The 26,947-nt window shown below is 57.0% G+C and overlaps 8 protein-coding genes across 8 annotated transcripts; 6 read left to right on the top strand and 2 right to left on the bottom strand.

Moving 5' to 3' along the window:
• Window positions 1-1,526: 1,526 nt before the first annotated feature.
• On the top strand, window positions 1,527-5,705 carry CH63R_09075 (Fucose permease; the record flags this gene model as incomplete). Its single annotated transcript, XM_018304049.1, has 5 exons — window positions 1,527-1,533; window positions 1,591-1,635; window positions 2,144-2,579; window positions 2,712-2,988; window positions 3,075-5,705. The coding sequence occupies 5 exons, from the start codon at window positions 1,527-1,529 to the stop codon at window positions 5,703-5,705; spliced, it is 3,396 nt and encodes a 1,131-aa protein (XP_018156072.1).
• A 202-nt stretch (window positions 5,706-5,907) lies between these two features.
• CH63R_09074 (Dihydroorotate dehydrogenase) lies at window positions 5,908-6,975 on the bottom strand (the record flags this gene model as incomplete). The annotated part of the gene is made up of 1 exon (XM_018304048.1): window positions 5,908-6,975. One exon carries the CDS (start codon window positions 6,973-6,975, stop codon window positions 5,908-5,910), a length of 1,068 nt encoding a protein of 355 aa, XP_018156071.1.
• A 6,195-nt stretch (window positions 6,976-13,170) lies between these two features.
• Window positions 13,171-13,855, top strand: CH63R_09073 (uncharacterized protein; the record flags this gene model as incomplete). The annotated part of the gene is made up of 2 exons (XM_018304047.1): window positions 13,171-13,557; window positions 13,610-13,855. The coding sequence occupies 2 exons, from the start codon at window positions 13,171-13,173 to the stop codon at window positions 13,853-13,855; spliced, it is 633 nt and encodes a 210-aa protein (XP_018156070.1).
• Window positions 13,856-14,863: 1,008 nt separating this feature from the next.
• Window positions 14,864-15,462, top strand: CH63R_09072 (uncharacterized protein; the record flags this gene model as incomplete). The annotated part of the gene is given in 2 exon segments (XM_018304046.1): window positions 14,864-15,388; window positions 15,394-15,462. Coding segments are annotated over 2 exon segments (594 nt in total).
• Window positions 15,463-18,068: 2,606 nt separating this feature from the next.
• CH63R_09071 (Developmental regulatory protein) lies at window positions 18,069-20,318 on the top strand (the record flags this gene model as incomplete). Its single annotated transcript, XM_018304045.1, has 1 exon — window positions 18,069-20,318. The coding sequence occupies one exon, from the start codon at window positions 18,069-18,071 to the stop codon at window positions 20,316-20,318; it is 2,250 nt and encodes a 749-aa protein (XP_018156068.1).
• A 1,558-nt stretch (window positions 20,319-21,876) lies between these two features.
• CH63R_09070 (uncharacterized protein) lies at window positions 21,877-22,065 on the bottom strand (the record flags this gene model as incomplete). The annotated part of the gene is made up of 1 exon (XM_018304044.1): window positions 21,877-22,065. One exon carries the CDS (start codon window positions 22,063-22,065, stop codon window positions 21,877-21,879), a length of 189 nt encoding a protein of 62 aa, XP_018156067.1.
• A 477-nt stretch (window positions 22,066-22,542) lies between these two features.
• Window positions 22,543-23,013, top strand: CH63R_09069 (uncharacterized protein; the record flags this gene model as incomplete). The annotated part of the gene is made up of 1 exon (XM_018304043.1): window positions 22,543-23,013. One exon carries the CDS (start codon window positions 22,543-22,545, stop codon window positions 23,011-23,013), a length of 471 nt encoding a protein of 156 aa, XP_018156066.1.
• A 1,507-nt stretch (window positions 23,014-24,520) lies between these two features.
• On the top strand, window positions 24,521-25,210 carry CH63R_09068 (uncharacterized protein; the record flags this gene model as incomplete). The annotated part of the gene is made up of 2 exons (XM_018304042.1): window positions 24,521-24,648; window positions 24,712-25,210. 2 exons carry the CDS (start codon window positions 24,521-24,523, stop codon window positions 25,208-25,210), a joined length of 627 nt encoding a protein of 208 aa, XP_018156065.1.
• Between the last annotated feature and the right edge of the window lie 1,737 nt (window positions 25,211-26,947).

Here is a 26,947-nt window from a genome sequence, read left to right as displayed (position 1 = left end):
CTTTTGGTGGCAAAGATGCCGACTAAGTTTGGATTGCTGTTCCCAGCGAGCCGGTTTCTGCTCTGGGGGACTGTGGTCTGTGGTCGGGACTGGAGTCACTGGACGACAAGACTTCGGACACGCACCCTCTAAAAGGCAAGAAGCGGGATGCTTTTTTCCTCTTCCACTGTTACTTGTTCTGTCTTGTTACCTACATCGTACATTACAACACGGAGCTGCCAGCCAGAAGAAGCCGCTGAGGGGAAAAGGAGGAGTTGCGAGGAGAGGGGCAGGCGGCCCACCAGACTGCGGGTTCCTCAAGGTACCTACTTTCACAATCCGCACCACCGAGTGGTGAGTACAGTACTCGGTACTCTATACAGAGTACACTATCACCGAATGCGCGCTCCCCCTCCCCCCTTTCTCTGTCTTGTCCCCGAGACGCTTACCGCCCAGTGCTCTTGTCCCCCTTCCGGTTGTGGTCCCCCGTGAGTCGCGGCCGCGCCCATGGAACGGAAGCCCGGTCTCATAGTCTTGCCCTGGAGACATTGGAACGTGGGTGCTCGTGTGAGTGCGCCTAGGCCCCCAGCCCGCCCAGATATGGATCATGGCAGGCGTCCGTGGCAGGCCGCAGGCGTCTTATCGAGTTTGGCCCGAAAAGGCCCAGAATCCGGGGTAGTCCCGCCTTCAACGGGTGGCTGATTGGCTTCCAGCGCGCCGAGGATCGACGTTTCTATGTCATCGCCCACCGCCCATAAATGCGCCAGTCCGCAGTAATGCTAAACCCGCTACGAATGCAGGGCACATATACTTAGGTACGGAGCATTGGGCTCCTGTCCCGCCGCAATAACAAGTCCGTTCTGCTCGAGTTCCCGCGTCAGAGGGCGAGGTACGTACCTTTCGCTACCTGTGCTGCCTGCGCCATTCCGCTGTCAAGGAATCTCTTTCCGCTCCCTTGCCTGTTTCTGTCCTCCCATAATAAATACCTGGATACCTAGGTAAGGTTAGTGCCAAGGTAGGTAGGTAGACACAGACAGTTCGCCCAAGAGAGTGAACGGACGGGAGACTGACGACACTTTTGGATCGGACAACCGACACGCCTAGGAGGGTCTTGTTCATTCACAGTCGCCGCTGGCAGGGCTATCATGCCTAGTCAATCGCGCAACAGGCAGTTAGTCACCCAGTCGCCCAGTCACCGCCGCAGTGGATTCCCGCAGCGATGCTGGGAGTCTTTAGTCGGCTGTCTTGGGGGGCCTGCCATGCGTGTGCAGCACTGCTGCCGCCTGCGGAGGGGCCCACGGCTAATCTCGCTCTGCCACGCCCACGAGCTGAGCCCGCCACGACCGCCCTGTCTCGAGCCGGGGCCAGGATCCCCACCGATTCGCATCATCGCCCACTGAGATGCTCCGTTGATCTCAAGGCGCTCCATAGGACATAGCATCTGCGCGGCGCAAACCAGAGAATCCCCATAGGCCTTTGTCCTGGATCGGAAAACTCTGCAACGACCGCCACAGGACGGTGGGGCTGGGACAGGACACCAGGACACCATGTCAGGTCGGTCTGCTTTGCTTTGCTTTGGACGGAAGACTGTACGATGTACGATGTACAAAGTGGGAATCCACGCACCAACGCTTCACTGGGCGATACCTGCAGAGAGTATGTAAGCATCTTGCATCATGTACTGTACATAAGTCGCTCTGTACAAAACAATGTGCCAGGTCACAGGTATCTCTAAGTACTTTCAACGGCTCCGACTCCGCCCACACAAACACAACCTAGTCCATCCAACCGGCCAAAAGACAAGCATCAAGCCCCCTCCCGAGGCCCAGCATAACTAAACCTGTTGTTGGCTTACCGAGCCGCCTCTCTTTGTTCAAGCTATCCGTAACCCATCTCATATTTTCAACAATTCTATTCTTATTCTCTCTCTTTCTCTCTTCCTCTGTCCTCCCCTATCCCCCCCTCCCCTCTCCCCCTCCCCTCTCCTTCCGCCATTGCCTCGCTCCTCCCCCTCGCTTGCGGTCAAGGTTCAGCCAACCCCAGGTTGCCGCTCAAGCTTGCCAGACGCCGCCGCCTTGTATGACGGTGCGCCGTCCGGTCTTCTACCAATTACGCGCCGCGGCTTTGTCGGACACCCACACCGATTGAACTGCCGGCCATTAAGATATTCGCGCAAGCTTGCAGCTAGAAGGATTAGATGACTGCTCCGACGACGCTCAAACTTCCAACTTTTCCCACCCCGGCTGTCTGCATTCCGCCCGGTTCATTAGCTTGACCCGCGTCCACCACAGCCCGATTCACGCCACCTCGAATCTCGCTACGTCTATTCTCCAGCACCACGACCCCGATTCCTGCCAGATCAAAGCCTCAGCGATCCTCCGCGACCCTCCTCGCGTGCTCGGCCATCGTCCCACCACCATCTACCGCCTCGCACCGCACCGCACCGCACCGCACCGCACCGCACCGTCGCCGTCACCGTCACCATCACCGCCAAACGTAGCCGTACCCGAGTATCTCGACATCGAGCGAAATTGCGCGCCCAACACCAACACCCCCGACTGCGTCCATGTGTCAGAGCCTCAAGTCATGGCATGGTTGTCGTCAGTGTCCAGTTAACCACCTTGCACTTCTCGCCAAACCCCCGTGGTGGTGAACGCCCCTCCGTCCTCCCCCTTTGGTCGCCTCGCCTCCTTGTCGCCGAGCATGTCATCTGCGAATGCCACAGATGACAGTGTCCCGGATCGCGGTCCGGCAGTCTTCGCCGTGACGATCGCGACCTTCGTCTTGGCCACTGTCATGGTCGCCGCCCGTCTATTTTGCAGACGCTTCATTGTCAGAAACGTCAGTTGGGACGATAAGACCATGTTTTTGGCTTGGCTGATTGCTTTTGGACTGTCTTTTACCATCTGTTTTGGCACCCGCAAGGGCCTTGGACGCTATGATGAAGATATATCACGAGGGCATCAGGGTTCGTTGCGAGCGTGTGAATATGTGTTTTCGATTCTATACGTGAGTTCCTTCGCTGCGCCGAGGTCCCGGCCTCGCATGCGACCCCCGCCAGCGACCCCCGCCACTTTTTGCTTACATTGCCGCAGAATCCCGCCCTCATGGCGACGAAAACCAGCGTGTTGATCTTCTACTTGCGCCTTTCCAAGAACACCAAGAAGGTGCTTAGGTTTGCCTCTTGGGTTACGCTGGGCATCGTCAACCTCGCCGGCACTGTCCTCACACTCATCAACATTTTCCAATGCCGGCCGGTCCAGGCTGCGTGGGAGATATGGCCCAGCAACGCGCAATGTATTCCGCTTCTCACCGAGTTTATCTGCTCCGCCCCAATCAACATCGTTACCGACCTGGCCATTCTGGCCCTGCCGATCCCGGTTCTCACGGGAATGAGATTGCCGCCGAGGCAAAAAATCATCCTCGTACTCACCTTTACTCTCGGTATCTTCGTCACCATCGTGGACGTGGTCCGAATATACTATCTTCAGCAGGCCGTGACGTCCGTGCCTACCGGCGTCTCCACGGATCCCGGCTCCCACTTTGGCGGAACGCCCGACTTTGCTTGGAACTCGTCCTTGTCCTTCATGTGGTCGGCTGTGGAGGTGAATGTAGGAATGGCGTGTGCCTGTATCCCGACACTCAAACCCCTCATCATCAAGATTCTTCCCGCCATGATCATTGATCCTGATGGCACGCGGTCGAGCACCAACACTGAAAAGGATGCCCCCGAAAGCCCCAGAAACCGGACCGGCAGCGACGGTCTTGTGCCACTCACCAATCCGAACCATCGTGGCTCGGTCAACATCCAGGAGCCCCCGACGACGATCCGCGCCAGCCGCGACTTCAATGGAGCTACCAACGTGGACGACAATGGCATGTCGGCGCTGGAATTTCTCACGACGCCGGACATGACATTGGCCGAGTTCGAGGCAACTGGGGCGAGCAGACTTCGAGGCGTCCATACAAGAACCTCAATGGCGACGAGCAGGGAAAACACCATCTATTTCGGTTTCGTCAACATGAAGCGGCCGAAAAGCATGGTCAAGTGCGATGCTCACGAATCGTTTCGTTACTGCCTCGTTGTCACCATCCTCTTCCTCATGTGGGGTATCTCGTACGGTCTCCTAAATACCCTAAACAACGTCATTTCCAATGTGTCCAACATGACGGTTGCGCAGACTCTGGGTCTCACCACCGCCTATTTTGGTGGTGGCTATTTTTTCGGCCCCTTGCTGGTAGGGGAATGGATCCTGAGGCGAGACGAGCACCATCGAAGAAACCGCAAGAACAACAAACAAGACGCCGAGAGCGTGGGGGGCTTCAAAGTCACCTTCATCGTCGGACTCTGTTTCTACGGTGTTGGAACCATCATATTCTGGCCATCCGCCGTCACCAAGTCCTGGGGTGGCTTCCTGCTCAGCAACTTCGTCGTCGGCTTCGGCCTGTCTGTGCTGGAGACGGGCGCCAATGCGTTCCTCATCTTGTGCGGTCCGCCGGAGTACGGTGAGACGCGATTGCTTCTCGCTCAAGGCGTCCAGGGCATTGGGGCCGTTCTGAGCGGCCTCATGGCCCAACGTGTCTTTTTCACCAAAATCACAAACCAGGGCGGGTCCGACTCGACGACGCTACTCAACGTGCAATGGACATATCTGGCCATCACGCTACTTTGCGTAGCACTCGGCCTCTTCTTCTATTATATGCCCCTCCCGGAATTGAACGACAACGAACTGCAGGAATCGGCAGATCGACTCCCCGTCAACCCCCAGAAGCGAAGCATCGGCGGTCTGCAACTCCGCACGTGGAGTTTGATTCTGGCCGTCCTTGCGCAATGGACATATGTTGCTTGCCAGGAAAGCAACAACATCTTCTTCCGATCCCTCATCATCGCCGTCCTTCCCAACCAGGAGGACTCGGGCGCGGGTGCAACAAATGCCGACACGAACCCGGGAGAGAACAGCGACAAGCCACCCGGCCTCACAATAGGGGTCACCGACTATCATCTCGTCGCCCACAGCGTGTTCACAATTTCGCGGTTCATGGTCGCCTTTCTGACATATATGTCAGTCCGCAAGCCGCGCATGCCGAAACCAAGAACGTGGCTGGCCATCAGCGTTGGCCTGTCTATCCTGTTCGCCCTCCTCACCGTCGTCTGGAAACCGGCGGACCCCAACATGCTGATGGTCGCCGTGATCCTCTTCTATTTCGCTGAAGGCCCCGTCTGGCCCCTCATTTTCGCAATCGGTCTCCGTGGCCAAGGCCGACGTACTAAGCGTGCGGCTGCCTTCATCACCATGGGTGGCTCCGGCGCAGCCTTCTTCCCCTATGTCGTGTATGCCATCATCAACAACGGCGCCACGGTGCAGCTCTCGTTCGTTGTCATTGTGGCCCTTTTCGCCCTCACGGCCTTCTATCCCATCTGGCTGTCTTTCGTGCACGACGCCAAGACCATGACGGACCCTGCGCACTCATACATCTCTCCAGAGGAGCGTGTTGCGGGTCAAGACGAGATAGACATGAACCGGGAGGTGAGAAGGCGGCGGAGGACAATGTCCACGATCGCGGCCAAGAGCAAGCGTGGCAGCATCTTCAGCAAGATCTCCAACCTTGGCAGGACCAACGGCGAAAGCGTCACGCCGCCGGCAGTGGAGCATTCCGAAGAGAAGAATGCCTCCAGTAAGGCGTCTGAGGGCAGCGACGACACCCATCGGACGCAGACAGTATGAGCGGGCAAACCTTTTGAATATTTGCACAGCGCACAAGGCATCTGCTAAGCCTTTATAATTAATTGCTATATACCCAATGATAATGATGTTCAATGAATAGAAAAAAAGCTTATGATCCAACACTGAAGTCGTGTGCATGGTATCTGTGTGTGTATGCGAATGTCAGCCCCGAAATGGAGTACCCCCCCCCCGCCCCCCCCCTTTACTTGTTGCCCTCTACTACCTCTAGTCCAGATGCAATTTTCTCGAACACCTCGACTCCCTCCCTTCCCAAAGCCGTGCCCACACCTACGGCATACGCGCCAACGCTCTTCATCCGCCTGAATCCGTCCGTGTCCGAGACGCCGCCGACCCCAATGACCTTGATGTGCAACAACTCGGGCTCCCGCGAGACCAGGTCCGTGATGGTCTTGACGTTCCCCAGCGCCAACGGATGCAGCGGCGTGCCGGCCATGCCGCCCAACCCCGATCCCGGCAGCCGCGGGTCCCATTCTCCGTCGCCGGCGCTCTCGAGCAGCAGGCACGAGCCGAGCGTGTTGACGGCGGTGATGAAGCTGATCCTGCTGGGCACCTTGAGAATCGACTTGGGCGACACGACGGTGGCGTCCTGGCGCAACGCGGCGATGAGCTCCGAGTAGTGCGCGGGGTGGGTGTAGGGCGGCGTCTTGAGGCCGACGGGGATCTCGGGGTGACGCGGCAGCGCGTCGAGGTAGGCCAGCAGCTGGGCGCGGTCCGAGGCCGGGGGCGCGGCGTCGGCGATGTTGGGACACGAGAGGTTCACCTCCATAGCGAGCGGGTGCGGCGTGGTGCGGGAGAAGCGGGCGATGAGGCGGTAGCACTCGGCAACCTCGGCCGGGGAGCCGGTGACGGAGATGATGATGAGTTTGCGATGGCGGTGGCGGCCGCCCGGAATCTTGCGGTCCGGCAGCCGGCGGACGAAGTCGAGGTAGGTCTCGAGCGGGAGCGGGGAGTAGCCCAGGTTGTTGAGGGACGCGACGTTCTCGGCGCCGATGTCCGGCGGGGCCTTGTGCGTCGAGGCGTTGGGCGCCGGGGAGGGCCGGGCGGTGCTGGGGTCGAAGAAGGCGTACTGGTGGGAGGCGTCGTCGTGCGGGAAGCCGGCGCCGCCGACCAGGGAGGTGCGGGTCGTGAGGGCGCCGGTGTGAGGGGAGGCGTGCAGGCGCTCGAGGTCGTGGAAGGTTGTGCACCATGGGTTGGCGGAGTTGAGGAGGGGCGGGTTGATCTTGAGCTCGGGAGGTGGAGGGCTGTCCATGACTTCTTTTCTTTTGTGTGTTTTCTACTGTTCGTGGCCTCTTTCTACCTTTGGCCTATGGTTTGCAAACAGGGGTGAGACCAGGCCAGGGGGGGGCGTTTACCGGGCTGGATATGTGAGTGGGCGTGATGGGGGATGAGTGTGAGCAGGTTGTAGATGTGAGTATGTGGGCGACAAGGATGGATGTGGTATGAGCTGTGAGACGTTGTCTGTCGACGAGGAGGGACTCGGGAAGGGGCGGGGTCGGAGCTTGTGGCTCTGATAAGATAAGACGTCCGGCGACGTCCGAGGACGGAGGTGGGGCGGGGGAGCCGGTTCGTCCGACCCTTGAATGCTCGGACCGGACGTTTCCCCGCGTGTCACGGGTTTTGAGTACATGCGACGTTTTGTTTTCCCTCCCGGTCTTGCCGCTTGGGCGATTTTTGAATGCGAAGGAGTTCCTCAAACATATATATCAGCAAGCAAGCTTCTCCGTACATCTTTTGGATTAGGATGGGTCTATGAACCTCAACACACACATGAAGTATTGAATGCTAGAGCAAAGCAGCGCATGTCTCCTTGGACGAAAATCATGGTGCGTGTTCAGATGTTGAACAGGGAACTTTGATCTACCGTCAGTCAGTTTAGCACAAAACACAGCCGGATCCACCTATCTTCACAAGACATCCAGCAAAGCCGCCACCAACGTCTGCTGTCGAGAGATTATCATCAGCCGCATGGTATTCACTACTTGTGGGCGCGTCGTCACAAGCGACATGTACTTCAGCGGCGCATGTCCGCTTCTCTGCCCCGAGTTTAGGATTCCGCTGTTTTGCATGCTAGAGTTTGGGTGTTGTGGTCTTCAACCCTTTTCGGCACGATACCACAACTGAGAGCTAGATAAATTCAACGATGAGGCGTGTGTCTACCGGGGAGGTATGTCGAGGGGGTATAACGAGGCGGCTCTAGGTTGCTATCGCTCCGGCTGTGTCAGCCAGACCTGTAGGGGTTCCTTTGCGAGCCGGATCCCAACCCATTTCAATTCGGACTACAGCCGAATTCTGCAGATTGCCCCCTGGTCCCTAGGAAGTATCACGATCACCAAACCCCGTCTCCCTGCGTACCCTCTCCGTATCTTCCCTGGCGGGTGCCCGCCAACGATCCTCCCGTGGGAATGGACACAGGAGCCCGGATCCTACTCGAGTGGAGGGCGTACGTAAACCCCCGTAACTGAGCAATAAACCCCTACGATATTGTCGGAAAGCCCCTGATTGGGGATTCGCGTAGCTACAACGCCGGAGAAAAAAGTTCTTAGCTTCTGATCTGAGGGACACCACGCACTGTATGTATGTATAACTGCTTGTTTTTGTGGCGTCGCATCTGGTATTGAAAACGTCCCGTAAGCTCTATATATCGAGGCTCGGGAATGACGCTCGTCAGGCTCCCAAGAGAAAGAAGGCGGGAGCATCGCGTGCCGATACGGTTGCATCATGTATTCTCGGCTTTCCGCCGGCAGCTTCATCTCCAACTGCACGGCGAAGAAAGTACATTATGTCCCTGGCGTAGTGCTGCGACTCCCCGTACTAACGGAAAGGTCCGGTCGATCGTGGTGCGCCGGAGCACGACGGCTGCTCTAGTCGCCCAGATGGTATCGGCCGCACAGGGAAGCAGAGCCGCGATTTGGGGCGGGGGCGGGGGGGGGGGGGGGTTCCATTAGTTTCGGAATTCCTTCTCGAGGGGTTGGTGGTCTTCATCTGCCAGAATGGGGGCCCGTGGCAGCAGTTGAAGCGGCGGTCGAGGGTGGAAAAGTGACGAGCCAACAAACGGACGATATCAACAAGGACGCATCCGGCAACTGTCTCTACCTTGTGCTGAGACTCCGGGCGGCCAGGCTTTACCGGCAGCAGAACCTCTCGCTGTGTGACGTTGATGGTAGGCGTCACTCGCGTACGCCGTTGACCCCTTGACTCTCCCACCGGGCTGCCAGGCAACGTCACGCATTTCCTTTCCTTCAGCAGAACAAGGCAATATCACTACGCAAAGCAGCTTTGGCCTTGAACAAGATGTCGATCATGTCGGTTTCCGCAACTTCGCATCATGACGCATCCAGGACCTGTCGTCACTGCTCTGCCTACCCATATAGGTAGGCCAGTCATACCGCCCACCGCTGCTCTCCACCGCGTGCTCGTCCTTGAATGGCGGGGCAATTCTCGGCCGAGAAAGACTCACGAAAAAACCCATGCAAAGATGGGATTTACGGCTCATTCGGCAACTCAACCACACCCAAAAAGAGACGCTCTCTGCTCCAGACGGCGGGATGCTGGCCTTGAATACCAGAAACAGTATCGTGCCCGGCAGTTGAGCAGCCAAGTCGGAGTGCCTCGGCAGTTCCCAACGGGTAATCGCTGGACTTGTCTCACCCGATGTCTAGGCCAGGCACAGCCGCTATCGAAAGACATTTACAGAGTGGCGCACCAGTTCATCGATTTTGAGTTACGTGCGAGAGCAGGCCGGCGTCCATATGATCCGGCGGGTTATGACAAAGGCCGCGCGGAAGTTAATACCTCTGGAGCACAGGCGACTCGGCTTTAAAATCCGTACCCAAAACCACTCGATCGCGCTACGATTCCAGCTGACCGAGTTGGTCCGTAGATGGTCAATACCCTGAGCCACTGCTCAATACCCGGCTGGGGATTCGACACAGAGTGCAATGGTTGAGAATCTAACAGACCTGACCATCAGTAGCCCATATCCTCTAGCCTGAAGTCAGAACTTTGTGTTGACTACTGTTCCAGCTAAGGGTTCCATTGTAGAGTTGGCGTTACGCCCGAGAGTGAACATAAATGTAGACGCGACTCGATATAGTCTTTTGAGACAGTCAAGCGCCATTGCAGCCCGTCTAGAAACAAGCGTCAATGCGATGGCGAGCAAGTAACATGGTATGATTGTGCAGATCAGATCTTCGTGAAGGAAGCGCTGACGGTGAAACAGCCCATGGCGTCGTTCGAAGATTGGAATGATGTTGCATAGACGCGTTCTGGCCAGTGCCAACCCGGTCCCTATCGGAAAGGGAAACGCTGTCGCGCGTGAGGGCAAACATTAGCAGTAAGACCGCTTCACGATCGAGAGATGCGGACGCCTGTGGATTCGAGACGAAACCTGACGTCGACGTCTCGTGGTTGACTACGACGATCTTTCAATCGTTGTGATCGTTGACATGCGGGACCGGTTGTGGGCGGACATGGTGCGGCCGACGTGCTCGAGTCAGTTGTATAAGCCTGGTAATTAATCTTTGCATGTCGCCAGTTGCCCCGGTGGTCTGACATAGATGAGGTTGACGTGAGGTTTTGGGCGCTGGGGGAGCGTTTAGACACTTGACCACAGGACCTCACAGCTTGTTGACGATTGGTCTTAATATCCAGGGTTGATTGGCCGTTGATCTTGTTCCTCTGCAGGTCGCCAGACGTCCCGTTGGCGAATTCTAGCGTGAGATTCTGACAGACCAGGGCTTCGGTGGTCGGTGTCTGCCGGGGTCTGAACGTCGATGACGTGCAAGAGAGACAGACGGTCGCAGATACACACCAAAGTTACTTCCTCAGGGTCCCAGACGGCTGATGTCAGGGGTTCCTTGTGCTCGAGATGTGGGGATGGAGAGCGAGAGCTAAGCGGACAAACCATCTCCTCAGCTATGAATCTTCGATATCCGCAGTAATCCATCTGTTTATAGTGCAAGGTCTGGGCCTGCTGGGCGGGGCGAGCATCGACCACAAAATCCACTATCAAGCGGATATGATGATCATGTCCAGGGGGGGGGCAATGAAAGGATGGACAAAGCTGCTGGGCCTACCTTGATCCTCGCTCACAGTGGCCCGAGATGATGAACAGAAGCGCTTGTAGTCTCTGCATCTCTGCATTGTGTTCTAGTAATTAATCGCATGGGACCAGTTTCTGTACTACTATCGTACACTACTAGTTGCAGTCTCTAGTGCCATGGGAATTTGTTCCCTCACTGTTGAAGCGGGCGCGATGGCTATTTCTGAACCGGACGATGTCGAGTCGTCTGATGTGTAGAGGCTGGGCGCATTGATGGGAGGGAATAGAGGCATCCGAAGCCTCAATCGACGTTCCGGGAACTTGGATTGACACGCTTTGGCAGTTTCGGAGCCAATGTCGACCTCTTGTTGTAATTGTGCCCATTGCGCAGTGCCTCAGTCCCCGGGTGCCCATGTAGTTCTGAAGGGTTTGGACAAACTATGGGGGTGTTACCACAGAGCAGACCTGTAACTCCGAATGAACAGGGCAATCTCGGATCCCTCCCAAGAATTCACGAACCCAGGGTTGATGGTTCGTTCGTGAAGGGTAAGAAGGTAAGACGGAGATGACTCGATGCCTGTGAAGCCCGAGTGCTTGAATGGGAACGGATCAGTGCAATAGTCTCTGTGTGTTTTGCAGGGTGTAACCGTCGCGAATACGTACATACAGTTGTACACACCGAAGGGATGTTTCGATTGAGCCCTGGGCTTGTTTGCTGGCAGCGCTTTGTGCAACGACTGCCTGCCTCATATCAACAATGGCGTGCATTCCCTTGCCCGGACTCCTCCTGGAGACTGAACTTGAACTCTTGGAAGAGGGGGCGAGAGAGAGAGAAAGAGAGAGAGGTGGCGTTAGGAGGCGTCCGTGGCCACATGGCAGAGAAAGTACTGTCTCGGGCTGCAATCGAATAAGAAACCTTGGTGCTGCTTTAGCAGTAGGATGCAGGCGCGGAACGAGACGCAGCGTGCAGCTCGTAGACAGGCAACTGTTACAGTCACATATGCATATGGGAGCGCGTCTGATACTCTACAGTCATGGGCGGCAGGTGTCTGAGGCAAAGGCTGAGAGACAACAGTTTGTTCTAGCGATTCTCGAAGGCAACCGGGCAGCATCGTGACATGGATAGTGGCCAAGCTAAGGCAGTTCGGTCTCGGAGTCGATGCGTCCAAGCGCCCGGCTGGCTGCTTGGTCTCACCCCCATCACACGATGCTGTGATGATAAGGTGCCGCCGACGTTGCGTCGAACCTTTTTCCGCCATGAGACCTTGGGTACGACACAGCGAGATGAACGAAATACGCGAAGGGATTGTGCTTACATCCATTTGTGATGGCCAAGCATCGGAAGGGTCCCTCGGGTTTTGTTTAGTTTCGACAATGAATCAGCCAACCGACTGCCCAGTTCACAATACACCGGAAGTAAATAGGTGGTCACGGCCCAGCAGAAAGAATCAAGGGGGCAAATTCGCCCACGCGATGGGTCGAGTCTCCGCATTCTTGGGAAAAGCGTGCGACACTGGTCATTCAGGTACAGGTAGAATGCGTGTGTGTCTTGGGATTCGACGAGGCCCCCTTTGTGGTACCAAAGTTGAAAGAAAGAGCCGCGGCCAGAGCGACTGGTTTGCGCTGGATCGGATGCCGCCCTCGGCCCCTCGCTGGCCTGGCCTGGCCTGGCCTGGCCTGCCCGATTGGGATTGGTGCAGTGATTCTACCTTCCCCAGGTCGGTACGTACCTGGGTATAATCAGCCCCATCTGTCTTCCTTCCGTTTGGGACGGGGCAAGAACTGAGGTCTTGCTATTTTTCATCACCCAACTTTCGAGCACATTGGAAGGAGAAGGGGAAAAAGAGTATCCGTCCATGTAAGGTATGGTGAAGGTCAAGGTGAGCAGCTAGGTACGGGGCTAGCAAAAGATCCACAACTATAAACGAAAGTCCGAGGGTCTACCGAAAAAGGCAGGGTGATGATGTTCACAGTTCAGGTCACCAGCCCGTCGGTCGGTCGCTCCTTCCTGGGCCCGTCATCCAATCTCCCAAGGTCAGTGCCCCCCCCCCTCCTTTTTCTCGGGGCGTTTTGACTCAGCCGTCAGACCCAGAGCATTGGGTGCCAGTACCGCACCGTTTCCCACGGTTTTGGAGCTTGTTCTGACGCTGCCCAGCGTCTGCCGTCTGCAGTCTGCACGCCTTTGGCGATCCTTTGCGCCAACCACCCCTTCCCTCATTTTCTTTTTCCGTGACCGCGTCCATGCCACCGGGTGCAGTGCCTGTCATTGGATGCCCTTCAGCCAACCGTCTAGAGCCCCAGGGGCCAGTCGCTATCTCAGCTCCCTTTGATTCAATGGTCGGCTGTACAGACAACTATCCCGGGTTCTCTCCTGGTTGACTCCTCACCGGCTCCAGCATCATTATGGTTCATGAACCTCAATCCAAACACCCGCAACACTCGACACACTCCGGCCTGGCTCTCAACGAATTAGGCCATCTGCCCTTCAGCCTTCGAGTCGAGAGTCGGGAACCAAGGACGAAGTGGCCCAGCGAAGCACTCTCGTCCCTGCTTGTCCCCGTCGGGAAAGCCTCAAGCAGTCCTTGGGATCCCCATCAGAGCTCCTCCCGAAGCCCCTCGACTTTCGGTCGAACCCCTTTAACAAGTCTAGCTAGCCTTCTGCTCCTCGACGTCCAAGGCGACCTTGCTTCTCTCGGCCGCCCAGGGTCAGTCAACCCTCGCTCGACTCAAGCAGGCCAAGCACGGCAGTCTCTGCAATACCCTGGAGCGTTACCGACCACGATCATGCGCGTACAGTACCCGTATTTCACTCACACACACACACTCACACACAACAAGACAGCGCTCAGCCTCGATTCATGCCATCACCCATCAGTGGCGGAACACGCACCCCGAAAACGTGCTGCAACCCTACAAATTCATCCCTGAGCCGCTGTTCCTCCGTCCTCGCCATTTCCCGGCCAGCGGCTTTCACGCAGTCCTACCGTCGTGTCGCCAAACCAATCCTAGCCCCCTCACCTTTGTGCAACCATTCTCCTTGTTCCCCTCCACTGTCTCCAGAGAAACCTGGTCCACGCTAGCGAACTAGTAGTGCCGGCCATACGGTTTACGGATACTGCTTGGCTTGATACTGTATACCGGCACCGGTTCCATGATACCTTACACACATTGCGCCCACCACCCACGCACCGCACCAAGCGCCCCCCTAGTTCTGCGACTCTCGTCGTCTCTGCCAAGATATAGGTGCTTCATCCAGTTCGAGCCCACTCACTCACCACAGCTACACCAGCTGGGCCACCAGCCTATGCGACGCTACACCGGAAAACTACCTGCTCACCTCTCTTCGTCCTCTAGCCATCCCTCGACTGGGACCGCCCCGACAAACCTGATTTACATCTCCTTGCTCCCACTTTGCTTACCGAATGGTGGCGTGTTCCCTCGCCCTCCGTCTTCATCCCTCACGGTACAGTCTCCTAGGGGGCATCGTAGCAAACCTCCCTCTGTGATCGCTTTCGAACGGCCGGCTTGGGTGGACGCCGACGACACATGACAGCAGCACCTCGCCGTCGTCGCCCGGTGTTTGCACCCGAACCTCAACACCGCCGCAACGTCATTCATGCTACTGCTAGCACTCTCTATTTCAGACCATCTTAGCACTCACACTTGGCCTTTTGTGGCTGCCACGGCGCCTTTTCGTTCAATCCTTAGCGCCCCTGTGGATGCCTTCATAATACCAACCCGCCCCCCCAACTGCGAGCTTTTCCTGGTTACTGTCCTTGCCCTTTCCCGGGAAACTGAAGGCCAACAGATCTTCTCACGTTCTCGGCGATTGTCAGAGACAGACATGTTCGATCACTTCACAATAGGAACTCAGGCGCGCTCAGCTGTCGACGGCAATAGCGAGGAGCCGCACTTGTCGCCGAGACAATGCCCACGAGAAATACATAGGCCAGCCGAAGCAGTCGCAGCCTCCTTATCGGCTTCATCACTCTCTTACAGTGAGACCTCGGTTCCGCCACAACCAATCGACAGTCTTGCACATGAGCTCAGCAGGCAGACTTTGATTCCCAAACTACGCCAACCAAATATCTTGACGATGGCGACGGTAACCGGAGCATCCACATTCACTGTCGCTGAATTGTCCATGGCCGCTCTGGAGGTTGATGAGGACTGTAGTATGGACCTCGCAATAGACGACAGTAAGGAACACCAACCAGTTGCGGATTGGAAAAGAGCACGGCGCCAGCGCTATGGCCGCTTTGTCAACAACCCGATCAACGCACGCGCGATAGAGGCCCGCGTGAAGGACATGATCTCGGATGAGTCCCAGTGCAACATCCGCCTGGCCCCATCTCTTCCCTCTCTACCGTTCAAGGTCCCCACGTATCCGTATTCGCGATCACCTCAGATCGAAGCAGGCGCGTCCCCCAGTATTGACTCATCGGCGAGTGGCTTGGAAGTGGACGAGGGCTTTTGCGACGATGACGAAGAGCTCGCTCTCATGCAGAGAGCCTTGGCCGTTGACAAAGACAAGCTGATAGGCATGTCGGGCGCCTTGCGGAAATTCGGCCCGTTGAGATTCAGAGGCTCGACCGAAGCAGCTCTTTGGTGCCAAAACGTTGTCAGACAGCGACCAAGGATGCGCCGACGGAAGGGACCAGGGCCATCACAGGAGCCGCGGCCGACACGAGCTAATGAGGCTTGAAGAGCTTGACCCAACGACGACGGGTATCGTCACATCATTTCAGCTTCACTGTACGAGCGATGGGAGAGGGGGGCTTCAACGATATACCCAAAGGACCGGAGCAGCTGGCGTTTGGCCTCGGCAAAGGCGTTCATACCAGTTGGCGTTGGGATAGGTCTGGACGACTCAAAAATGTTATTATGACACAGAAGCCCAAAGGGGGTTTCGGGATCCAAGGACTCCAGGCAATTGGAAAGTCAATCGGCGTTTTGGTTCTGTCCGGCGCGACACAGGAGGCTCTGGCGTTCTTCTTACTCACCTTGCGATAAGTCGCCTTTTTGTTCTTTTTTTTTTATTGCCTTTTCTGCATCTTCACACACTTGAACCCGGTGTCGGAGTCACCATTGGCTCCTACGGATGCGGATGGGCGGAGTTCGTTGCGGAGTCGGAGACGGCCGAACTTCATGTCCCACTGTCGGGCGCCCGCTCATAGCCTTCAGGACTGCAGGAAAAAGGCGCCAATAATATGTATGTTCATGACTGGAGAAGGCGCTTCTCGGCGGGGCGCATAATCTCATCATCTTCCTTCAGACTATTAATGAAGCCGGATCACTGGAGTGGTTTAGGGACTTGTCGAAAACAACATTACAGGCCCCCCAACACATTGGGAGGTGTTGCAGTTTGCAACTTGGCCCGTTTTCAAATACAGCCAAATCGATGACTAAGACTCGAGTTTATGCAGGATACAGATGTTTTCAGAGCACCGTTCATATGAGTGGTTGGGGAAACGCGTGCGACACAACGGTTATACATCGCGAGCGAGTTGCCCCGGCAGACTGGAAAGCTATTGTGACCAAAGCAGACTTCGGAGGGGCTCTCTATTGATGCAAGCGGCACAATAGACAACGATCCCCGTTCCCCCTTACCCAGGACAAGCAACGTGGGTCATCACTCACCAACGCTCTATCGCTCACCGGACCTTTGCAACCCCTCCTTGTCCAGGCGTGATGAGGGGAGAGGGGTTCGGAAAGACTACGGCGACATTCCAGTCATCACCCAGAGAACACGCGCCACACTTACACCCCCTCACATTGCACGATCTATCCCTTCCGTGGTCCATCGGCCAAAAGAGCTCACAAGCAATCGAAACTGTACGCCAGATTAGACTTTAAGGCGACAACCTTTTCCAGTCGAGAGCGGAGAAGGCACACGCAGTAGTGCCTTCTGGGACAGCATTCAACAGCCTAATCAGATACGACCTGTCGCGGTGGCAGCCGTGGGTGGCCTGATAGGTCGCGGAGGGCCGGAATACTATGGCTTGAAGGGCAGAGTCAGTCACAGCCGAGAGGCCTGGACCAGTTTGCGGTCCGGCCGTGGGAGGCGTCGTTCCTTGCATTTTGGCACCGCCATCGCTCTGAGCCGGCAGCGCCCTTACTTTCTCGAAATATCTCCGTTCCCTTGTTTGTCGCTGCAACACCCTTGTCCAACGCACCTTTCGAAATGGCACACCTCCCTCCTCAGCGGAGAGAGGACTATAGGAAAGATGAGAAGGAGAGAGGCCCAGATCTTCATGTACTCTCGGCACCACGACAGGGCTTTATTGGCCGGGCACATGACGAAATGTAGGTGTGCTCCGACTGTGGCGCTCTCCAAACGGACGATATCCACCACAGCGCATCAGCGATTCGGAATACGTGATATCAAGGTGCGGTTGGTCGCCCTGATCAATTGAAGCGTGTGGCAGTGAGCAGGAGACGATGTGCGGGCCTGCCTTCGAGGTACGACGTGACGCCTCTTTGTTGTCCTCGTTGGCCCTGGCTGGGAGGGCGAGGCGAGGGATTGTTTCCTGGGAGCTTTCGCTTCCCGACAAACAGATGTTGCCATGAAAGAAAGAGGAGCCGGGTTTTCTTTGACGTCGCTGTCTCTCCGTCCCATCTACCCCAGCTCTGTCAGGTACAGAATGGGAGACGGTCGCAATGACTGGAATGCGGACATGCTGCTGGGTCACTAGACGACGTGGGTTGCATTCCTTTGGCCAGCCAGATGCTGGCAGCATCCCTCGCCGGAAGCACGGTGATCTCTGTCCTCCCAATTCCAGTGCCGCCCGTCTCCGTGCTGCCTCCATTTCTCGAGCAGTAGTTGCTGTGGCAGGGTCAGAGACATGAAACTGGGCGGTATTTGTTGACACTGGCCCCCTCCACCTGATGCGGACTTGCAACCATCGACGGCTTTCTTTTCCGTACAAGAATCCCATTCTTGGATGGTTATACCCCAGTTCTGTGGCCAACTTTCCCTCACTCCTTTCTACACCTTTTTCTTCTTCTTGTGTATGCTGAAAACGAACATTGTAACATCCCTCCGTCACCTTTCCTTTGCTATAGGCCCGCCTTGTCTCGTTCGTTCCACTCGCAGCCTCGCATCATTACATACCCACGCTACAACAGACTGGGTCCTCCCCGTTGGCCTTAACCTACCACTTCTGTTCCTGTTCCTGGCCAGCCCTGCCTGGCCTTGGCTCTCGGTCGCTTGCGGAACTAGAGACTGATAGTCGGCAGACCGAGACAGAGACAGACAGAGACAGACAGAGAAAGAGGCAGAGATTGGGACATAGGAGAGCATGACTGTGGCCGTCTCACATTGGACGAGGAGCCCCGCCGAGAGTATCAGTCTCAGCTCGCACCCGACAGACTACGGCGACATGGCCTACTCGGAGGTACAGTTCTCGATGGACGAGGACAAAGACGGTAGCGGGGGACAGTCTCACCTGGCATGGGGGGGAGAAGTGACAGAGAGGCCTGGCGGCGGAGGGGGGCCGGGATCGGGTGCTGTCCACCACCACGACACGCTCCTCTTCGAGGAATTTGTCGACCTCGAAAGGCTTTCGACGGCCGGGGGTGACGAGATGCCACCACCCGCCTTGACCGACTCGTTCTTCTTCAACATGCCACTCCCCGCACACGGGTCCACGTCTACGACAAGCGCATCGGACGATCTGGACGACCTGCTAAGTTGCCACTCGCAGCCGGTCGTGGAAGCTAGGACTAGCGCCGCAGCAGGTCCCGCTGCCACAGTAGTGCCATCATCAGCAGCCGCTAGAGTAGCGGCGGCGGTGACCGCAGACGCCTTGGTACTATCTGCTGTGGGCGTCCCGGGGCTCCAGTCTTCGTGGTCGATCGACCGCGACGACGGACAAAGAAAAGCTTCGACCTATCCGGACACAGCTCACGCAGGAGGGTCTGAGTCGATCTCTGACTCTGAGCTCCTGCGCCTGGAAGGCATATCGTTGAAAGCGTCGCCATCTCGCGCACCACCTGTCGTCGTTTCTCATCCTCCTACTCCTCTTCCTCAAGCTTCGTCCGCTACCAGCAGCAACATCAAACTCCACCTCGCCGTCAGCAGCGGTAGTCAGAGTAACACCGTTGGAAGCAGCAGCAACAGCAACAGCAACAGCAACAGCAACAGCACCAACGGTGGTCGTAAGCCCAGCAACTTCTTCAAAGTTGTCGCATCCAAACTGCAGCAGAAAGCTGCGTCTGTCCGCCATAAACAGCCGCCCAACATGTCTTCCCTCGCCGTCGAAACCAGGGGACCCCTTTCGCCCAGCGTCTCGCCTCGCAAATCTTTCAAGCTCCGCCCCGAGCAGCTCGGCCTCGCCGGCCCTCCGTCCGCAAGACTTCCCCTCTCCCCTCCCAACAGTGCCACCATCCCTCAGGACCTGCCTTCCGGATCGTCGGCCGGGAGCAACGGTATGCCCTTTTGCGGTGGTTACGTGGATGACCCTTTCTTCGATGCTGGCGTTGCCGGAGCTCACGTACCAATGTTCCGCCGCGGCGACCCCACCACGCCCATGGACACTCCTGTCCTTGACGACAAGGGCGGCATGTTCTACCAGCAGCAGCAGATGAGCTCCGGCAATGTTGCCAACACCAGCAAGGCCACATGGCCAATGGCCACAACGACTCCTCAGACCGACTCTCACGTCGCTTGGTCCAACGCCTATGCCTCGGACGGCCTCGACAACCAATGGTGGGATGGAAGCCACATGGATTTGTCGTCCAACTCGCCATATCAGGCCCAGAACGCCCGTAACGCTACCTTCAACCTCGCCATGCACACACAACACAGCGAGCTGCCGTATGAGTACAACACCCTCGCCGCCGCCGGTTCCGAGATGTCTGGACTCATGATTCACATGCCTCAGCCCCGTGCCACGTCGTCGCCGGTCGTCCACTACCAGCCCCCCCAACAGCATCATCATCATCATCAACAACAACAACAACAGCAGCAGCAACAACAACAACAACAACAACAACAACAACAACAACAATCACAGCAACAGCAGCTCCACCACCAGCAACATCCGCAACAGATGACCGAGCGCCGGCCTCGCATGCCCCGTGCCCCTTCAGCAGGCACTCGTCACATGTGCATGTCGACGCCGATGCGCAAGACTCGCAACACGAGCCGCACACGTCAACCCAGCCGCGAATCCTCGACGTCGCCTACTCCCACGAACCGCTCCCGTCACAGCAGCGGCGGGTCGCTTTCCAGCATCGGAGGCGGCGCGGCCCTGAGCGCAAGCGTTAAGAAGCGGCGGTCATGGTCGAGACGCGAGAGCTTGCGCACACCGTCCATCGGAAGCGGCCTCGGCGGCGCGCCCGAAGGCGTCGGATTCGTCAACTTCACTCCCAGCGACAAGAACATCCTCATGACAGGCGTGGCGCCGAGCGGGAGCTCCAAGACCAAGGCCCGCCGCGAGAAGGAGGCCATGGAGAAGCGCCGACGGCTAAGCGAAGCGGCCATCAAAGCCGTCAAGGCCGCGGGAGGGGACGTCGACAAGCTGGTCGAAGAAGGGTTCGTCTTCTAGGGCGGGCTGTTTTCCTCATGTATTCATGAAAAAGTGACCTGAGACTCGCAGCAACATAGGCATGGGAGCGCTTTGGGAGTTTTTCATTTTCATTTTTTCTTTCTTTTTGGACTGGACTGGATAGGCTTGGTTAAGGGCCTTAGGGGATACCAAATGTACGCGAATGATCCGCGGCTTTCCTTGATTTCATTCCCAACTTCTCTTCATCGTTCTCTTCTTCCACTACTACCACTATCATTGCAGAGCGGCATAGGAGCGTTAGCTTCGAATGTCGCCTTACCTGGTTATCGACGATGGCCGCTTTACTCTCTTCACAACATCAAACAGCACTTACTCAACTAGTTAATCCCGTTTTCTTTATGTTGGTACCATTCAAAATCACAGGCTGGAGCCCAGGGTACGAGATGCGGAGGAAGGGGGGGACTGGATACCTATCCTAGCAGAACAGACTCAATATCAAAAATGACATATTTCAAAAACACACACACTCTCTCTCTCTCTATCTCTCTCTCTATCTCTCACACTTACACTTACACACTAACACACAACTTCTCAAGTCTGTCGAAACGCACAGTTTCTACGTCTTACGGATCTTTCCCGGCGTTGGGTTTTGTCATCACGTTGATCGCCAACATCCTTATCTCGAACCAAACGGTGACATACGATTCGTCCCGTGTCTTTTACTCAAAACAAAAATAACAACAACAACAATCAGTCAGCAGTACGCCGGTCCACGAACCGGTGCCTTGTGGTCACTGAACGAGTGACGCCTCGCGCAGCCCTTTTCAGATCCCAGCCCAGAGGGCCGGGGCAGCCTCTCATCACGCAGGTACTTGGGTGCCGCTACGTGCGCCCGTCGCGCAAACCATCCGTTAGTCCATCTACACCGGGCGGAAGCCCCCCCTCTCTCGAGACCCAGGGTGGGCCGGAGGGGGGGCTCCTCCTCCTGTCTTCCCTTTGACTACCTTAGGCCGCCATGTCTGTGCGATAGCCCCTGTCCGTGCTTTCCCGTACTCCCGTACTCACTCGACGGGCGATGGTGTGCAACTGCTGGAGAAGGAGGAGGAGGAGGAGGAGGAGGATCAGGGCGATCAGCCGCCTTGCGGGAGTCAACACAGACCATCATCCGACGACGATACGGCCCCGGAAGTGTACCTGCCAAAACAGCATACAAGGTCCAGACCCCGAAATTGTGGCTTCTCGGCTTTTGAAGGCATCTGGAGTTTGTTAAAGATACCATATAGGTAGGAAAGGGTGTGTGTACTGACTGACTGGGAGGGAGGGGGTGGGTGAGCGAGGGTGTGTATATTGTAAGTGGGCTGGCCTGTGTCGGTCTCTTGCGTTGTTTGTAATCCAAAATATCCGCCGCAAACAGATAGCTTTCCCTCCTTCTTTCTGTTACCCTCCTTTCCTTATCCCCGATCAGAGACTTGGCTTTCTACATGCACCTCACTCAGCACCGAGACGCCTCCCCCTCCCCCTCCTCCCCCTCCTCCCCCTCCTCCTCCTCCTCATCCTCGAGATGGACCGCTAAGCCCTACCTCGCCCTCACCGTCGTCTACTGATCCATCCGCACTTCCACAACGCCTCCATCGCACTCCTCGCAATGAAAAGCGGGATTGTATGACGAGAGCTTCGGGACGGGCAACCTGCGGCCGACGACGGGGGAGATGATCGGCTTACTTCCCAGTCCCAGAACGACGCGGAACTGAACAGCCACAAGCTCGCCTGTCTGGTTCTCTGCCATTCACTCAGCCGGTCTGCCTGCCGCCTGCCGCCTGCCTGCCCGCCCGCCCGCCCATCCGACCGCACGACCCCTTAGGGGAGACTAGTGCAAGATCCCCGTTGCAGAATCTCGCAGTTCATCGCGTCTGCCCCGGCTATCCGTTTGCTACACTAACCCATAAACTGATAGGTGCCAGGAGCAATGACGGATCAAGGGGGGGTGTCTTTTGCGTACGAATGTCTCAAGTGCGGAAATCTGCCTCTGACAGCAGCTGGCGTTTTTCACCCCCACCCCCACCCACCACTTACTCTTCTTTTCTCTCTCCCTCCCCCCATCATGACCTCTCTCGCCTTTACAATCTCACACTCGCTGGAATTTCCAAAGTAGGACAAGCCTGGCTCGTCTGGACCCCCCTCTCTCGTCTTCACTTGAACACACCCCCTTCCGGAAACGGTCTTCTATTAGTCTGCCCATTGCCCATGGCCCTACCCATAGTCCATGTCATGGCAGCCGCGCTTGATCTCGACCACCATCAACGACTCAACACCCCTCCGCCTCATCCAACGTTTGCTGTTCAAGCTGAATGCAGGTACCGCCTACATGACAGGCAAGACACAGCCCTCCCATCTGGTACCATCTCCCCCCAACGGGTACCATACCTGCCGGGGCGGCCTGGCTTTGCATAACCGCGATGTGGAGGTTGCCCAGCCGCAGCCGCCCGGCGAGATGCTGCACTCTCGACCGGAAGCAGCAGCGAGGGGAGCCCCCCGCCGCCCCGCGATGGCCGACGTCAACCCGCCACGGAATGAGGGAAAAGATCTCGCCCCCTCGGCGGCCGCGAGCCTTGTCTCAGTTGCATCATCCGAAAGACCGAGACCCTCTCCCGAGAGACGCGCAGCTCTGTCCTCGCAACCTCGAAATCCTAAGACACTGTCAGGGTCTTGCGCCTCTGCCCAAAATATTGAGTAAGGGGGCAAGACAAGGGGCGTTCAAGAGGTCGAGGAACGTCAAAGGAGTCGCTAAATGCCGCGGCCCTTGGCCTTACGGCGGGCCACGTTCTGTTGACGATGTCTCAACCGCCTCGGTGGCCAGCCCAGGTAGAGAGTCACGCAGACAGGGATGACATATTACATCTTCGCTCGCGAGCAAGACATGCCTTTGGTATCGTCATCAAATCCTCCAGAGTGGGAAACCATGAGGTAGGGCTGCCATCGTACCCCGCTTCGAGAACCCTCTAAAACTCCCGGCAGGCTTCATGATCCGAGATGATCACCATCGCCCGTCCTGCCCAGTTCGGCCCTTCCCGCCCATAGTCTTAGGTCATGGTAAAACATGATCAACATCCAAAAAAGACATCATGGTTTCTGAGTCGTCTGCCAGTCAGTCAGTCAGCCAGTCAGTCGCCTACACAGCAGCCAGAGGAGAACTTCTGCACGGAAAGAGAGTTGTGACTTGCCGCTGGCCCGAATATGGCCAAGTTCCATCTTCCGTCTCGTTCCTTGGCCAATGATATTTCCCCCGAACACAGCTTGGGTTCGTCTGGCTGTGTGACTGACTAGCTTGAGCATTTGCCGTGCGTCAAATCCAAAGAACCAAAGGAGGACACGGGTGGGAAACTCGCGGCCATGGCCCAATCCGGACGAAAACAGACTTTCTAGGTGTGTCGCTTCTCGGTCAGTCCAGAGTGTCTCACTCGGGGGGCCCATATTCCGAGCCGCTGCTCACCCTCCACCCTTGGACGACTCGGCATGCCCAGGGCAGGCAGACTCTGGGGAGGGCGGCCGTCGTCAACTCAGGCTAGTCCGGTCCATGACAGGCATCCTACCTTTGGCAGACCTCCTGCGTCTGCGTTCACCCTCAGCTCCCGTCGTCATGACAGCTGCCGGCTTGCACAGCGAAGACATGATGAACACAGTAGCTCGTGGGTTACACCATGCGCTTTCCCCTTTTCCCACACTCAGCCCGACAGAGGCGTCCGCCATATACACGAGCCACAGTTTGTCCTCTCCGTCTCGCTATCATTTCGGACAAGCTGGCCAAATGCAGTCTTCCCCAGGTGGGCGCGGCACTGCGGCTTGATCAAACCCAGAGAAGACCGTTATTCTCCGGGCCAGAATGTCCGTGACATCCACACATCTCTTAAGGCTGCGGGCCAGATGTCAAGCGGCTTCAATGTTGTAGTCGGCGCCACGCGGTTCTTGTCGCTAGTCTACGCGCCTTCCCGGCAGCTTCTGGCTGTCTAATGGCCCGTGGGCAAACGACGCAGCAGCCAAGTTGACCAGCCAACAGTTAGAAACGGTCCAGAAACCCCTGCGAGGCACACAGTAGGGAGACACCAAGCCGGGCTCCTCTTCAACGATAACGAGAACTCGACAACCCGGTGCTTGTGCTAGCCAGCGGCCGCTGAGGGGGGGAGGGGGGGTTCCAAATACTCTGCCACCTGGATGACCAGCCAGGTATCCCGAAAAAGCCTACGATGATACGTCTTCTCCTCCTCCTCCTCCTCCTCCTCCTCCTCCTCCTCCTCCCCCTCCTCCTCCTCCTCCCCCTCCTCAAGGAAGTCCACGATCTGTTCAGCCGCCCCGCACTACTTGTCAAGCGAAAGTCTTGAACCCAATTCAAGGCCGGCTCGAGTGACAAGCGACTCCCACCAGACACCCAGTGAAGCGAGGTGATCAAGAACGGCCTGCCTCTCTACCGTGATCTAACGGCGCCTCAAGGCTGGAACATCAAACAGCGCTGCCAGGACCGTCTCGTCATCATCTTTGCAACTGCCGAGGCGCGCCACACTCTTTGCCGGGAGACAATTCGCCCCGTCGCGGCCCAAAGAAACCAAAGCCCCAGCCCCAGAGACGTCAAAGTGAGTGAGTGCCTGCATTTGACATTCTCCGGGTTCCGTGTCACCCACCTCCTCCTAGCCCCTGCATGTGAAGCCTTACGGGCACCTCCCAAAAAGACTCAAGCCACGGCAAACCACCGCGCCACAAGCCCCTCCGCCTGGCAAGACATAGCCCTAGCATATTCGAGGGGATGCGGAGGTTTAGCATCCGCAACATCCGCTCTCCTCCTCGTCGAGGGCTTTCCCCTCTCTCCTCGACCTGGCTGTTACGCCCTCGTCTCCAGCGAACAAAGTCATGAACACCGGATTCTAAGCGCCCTCCGATGACTGCGGTGGGGGAAGGGGGGGCTCTTTCAGCCATCCAGGACCTCACTCCTTCTCTGTGTGCTTCTGTCTCTGCCTTGGTGTCCTCTCCCACCTTACTCCCCGCTCTCTACGCGAGAGAGAGATAGAGAGAGAGCCACTCCCTCTCGCCTGTTGCTTCCCAGTTGGAAATAGCTCCATCGTATTTTGCAAACGTGCTTCCTTCCTTAACCCCCCCCCCCCCCCCCCCCCCCGAGCGAGTGTCCTCCTGTCACACTGACTGCCCACCAAAGCCAAGAGGCACATGCGTGGCCAAGAAAGCCATTTCTTTCTCAACGTCGAGAGGCCAAGAGGCGTCGTCAGGCTTGCATTATCCGACGGCCAGACCTGGACTTCGTAAAGTCTAACATGATCCGATAACATTGCAATGATCCCAAGGCCGAGGGGGGGGGGGGGTTCTCCAACTCGATCGGTGAATTCCCCCCCTTTCGTCATCCATCTACCTCATCACGCCGGGGGGGGATCCGTCACATCCCTTCCCTTCGGGCTTTCTGCGCGCCGGATCGACGATCAAACACTCTTGCTCTTCTCACCACACCACCACCCGTACACCACCCGCGGGTCAATGACCGTTGCACGGACAAAGAAATGGCAAACCAGTCGGTCGCCTGCCCCGCCCTCCGGATCCGTGTTAGCCCGGAAAGTCGTCCCACCCGTCGATAGGCAACCTCCGGGGCCTGCTCCGCCTTGCCTCCCCCCCCCCCCCTCCACCTGGCCTTTTCCTCTCCTGGCTCTCGTTCTCCCCCACCACGCCATCCTACACCACCTTCACCGTGACCCCCTTTCGCTCCGCCTCCTCCTCCCCTCCATCTCCCCACTCCGGACCGAATATCAGTCAACTCCGGCCCTCCGGTACGGACGTACCGCTCAGGCCGACCACACCCATCCCACCTTCACCCTCGCCTTCACCTTCACCCCATCCCCACCCTTCGAGTCCCTGTTTGCCCCGGTCACGGTCGGATGATTCGGAACCGCCGGCCGACAGAACTGAACTCATTCTCTCTCTCTCTATCCCCCCCCCCTTCCCGGCTCGCTTCCCACCTCGTCTCGGCCGAATCTCATAAACCTTGTTTCTTTTTCAACTCGCGGCCGGCCACCGCCAATGAGACGGATCGAAAATAGACTCTTTCCCCCTTCACCGATTACTCCTCCTCGTCTCGGTTGCCGTACGAGTCGTCGTGGCGGCGGCCGAGAGAGGGCGAGGTTCCAATGTACTAAGCCTCCTTCTCCTCATCCACCGAATTTGCTCATCTCTAACCCCCCCCCCCCCCCCCCCCCCCACCCTTTCCCACATACCACCGCCCGGTCATCCATCAGAGACATCTTTGCTGACGGAAACCCCGCGCGTCGAGTGCCCCTGTAGTATCCGTAGACAGCGGCCGACGACGAGTCATAGACCCGGCTGCTGAGCCATGAATGTGTCCTGTTCGTTCCTCGCCCATCGGCCAAACACTTCCTTTCCTTCCATGCTCCGCCCCCCCTGAGATAACACACCAATCAATGGTAATTGTCAGCCTTACTTGCAAAAGCCGTATTGCATCGGACAAGACAAGAGCTCGACTGGGAAAGGTCGTTATGGTGACAGAGAGAATTCATTAGCTATTTTTATATGGCTTTTGTTGTTTTATCCTTGTCCAGGGGGTACGAAGATTCGACATCTTCTTCGTCCCCAGGCTGGTCCTTTTGGACCCCGTATTCCGA

Source organism: Colletotrichum higginsianum, chromosome 6 (assembly GCF_001672515.1).
Source record: "Colletotrichum higginsianum IMI 349063 chromosome 6, whole genome shotgun sequence".
NCBI classification, from domain to species: Eukaryota; Fungi; Ascomycota; class Sordariomycetes; order Glomerellales; family Glomerellaceae; genus Colletotrichum; species Colletotrichum higginsianum.
This window is presented reverse-complemented; position numbering and strand designations above follow the sequence as displayed.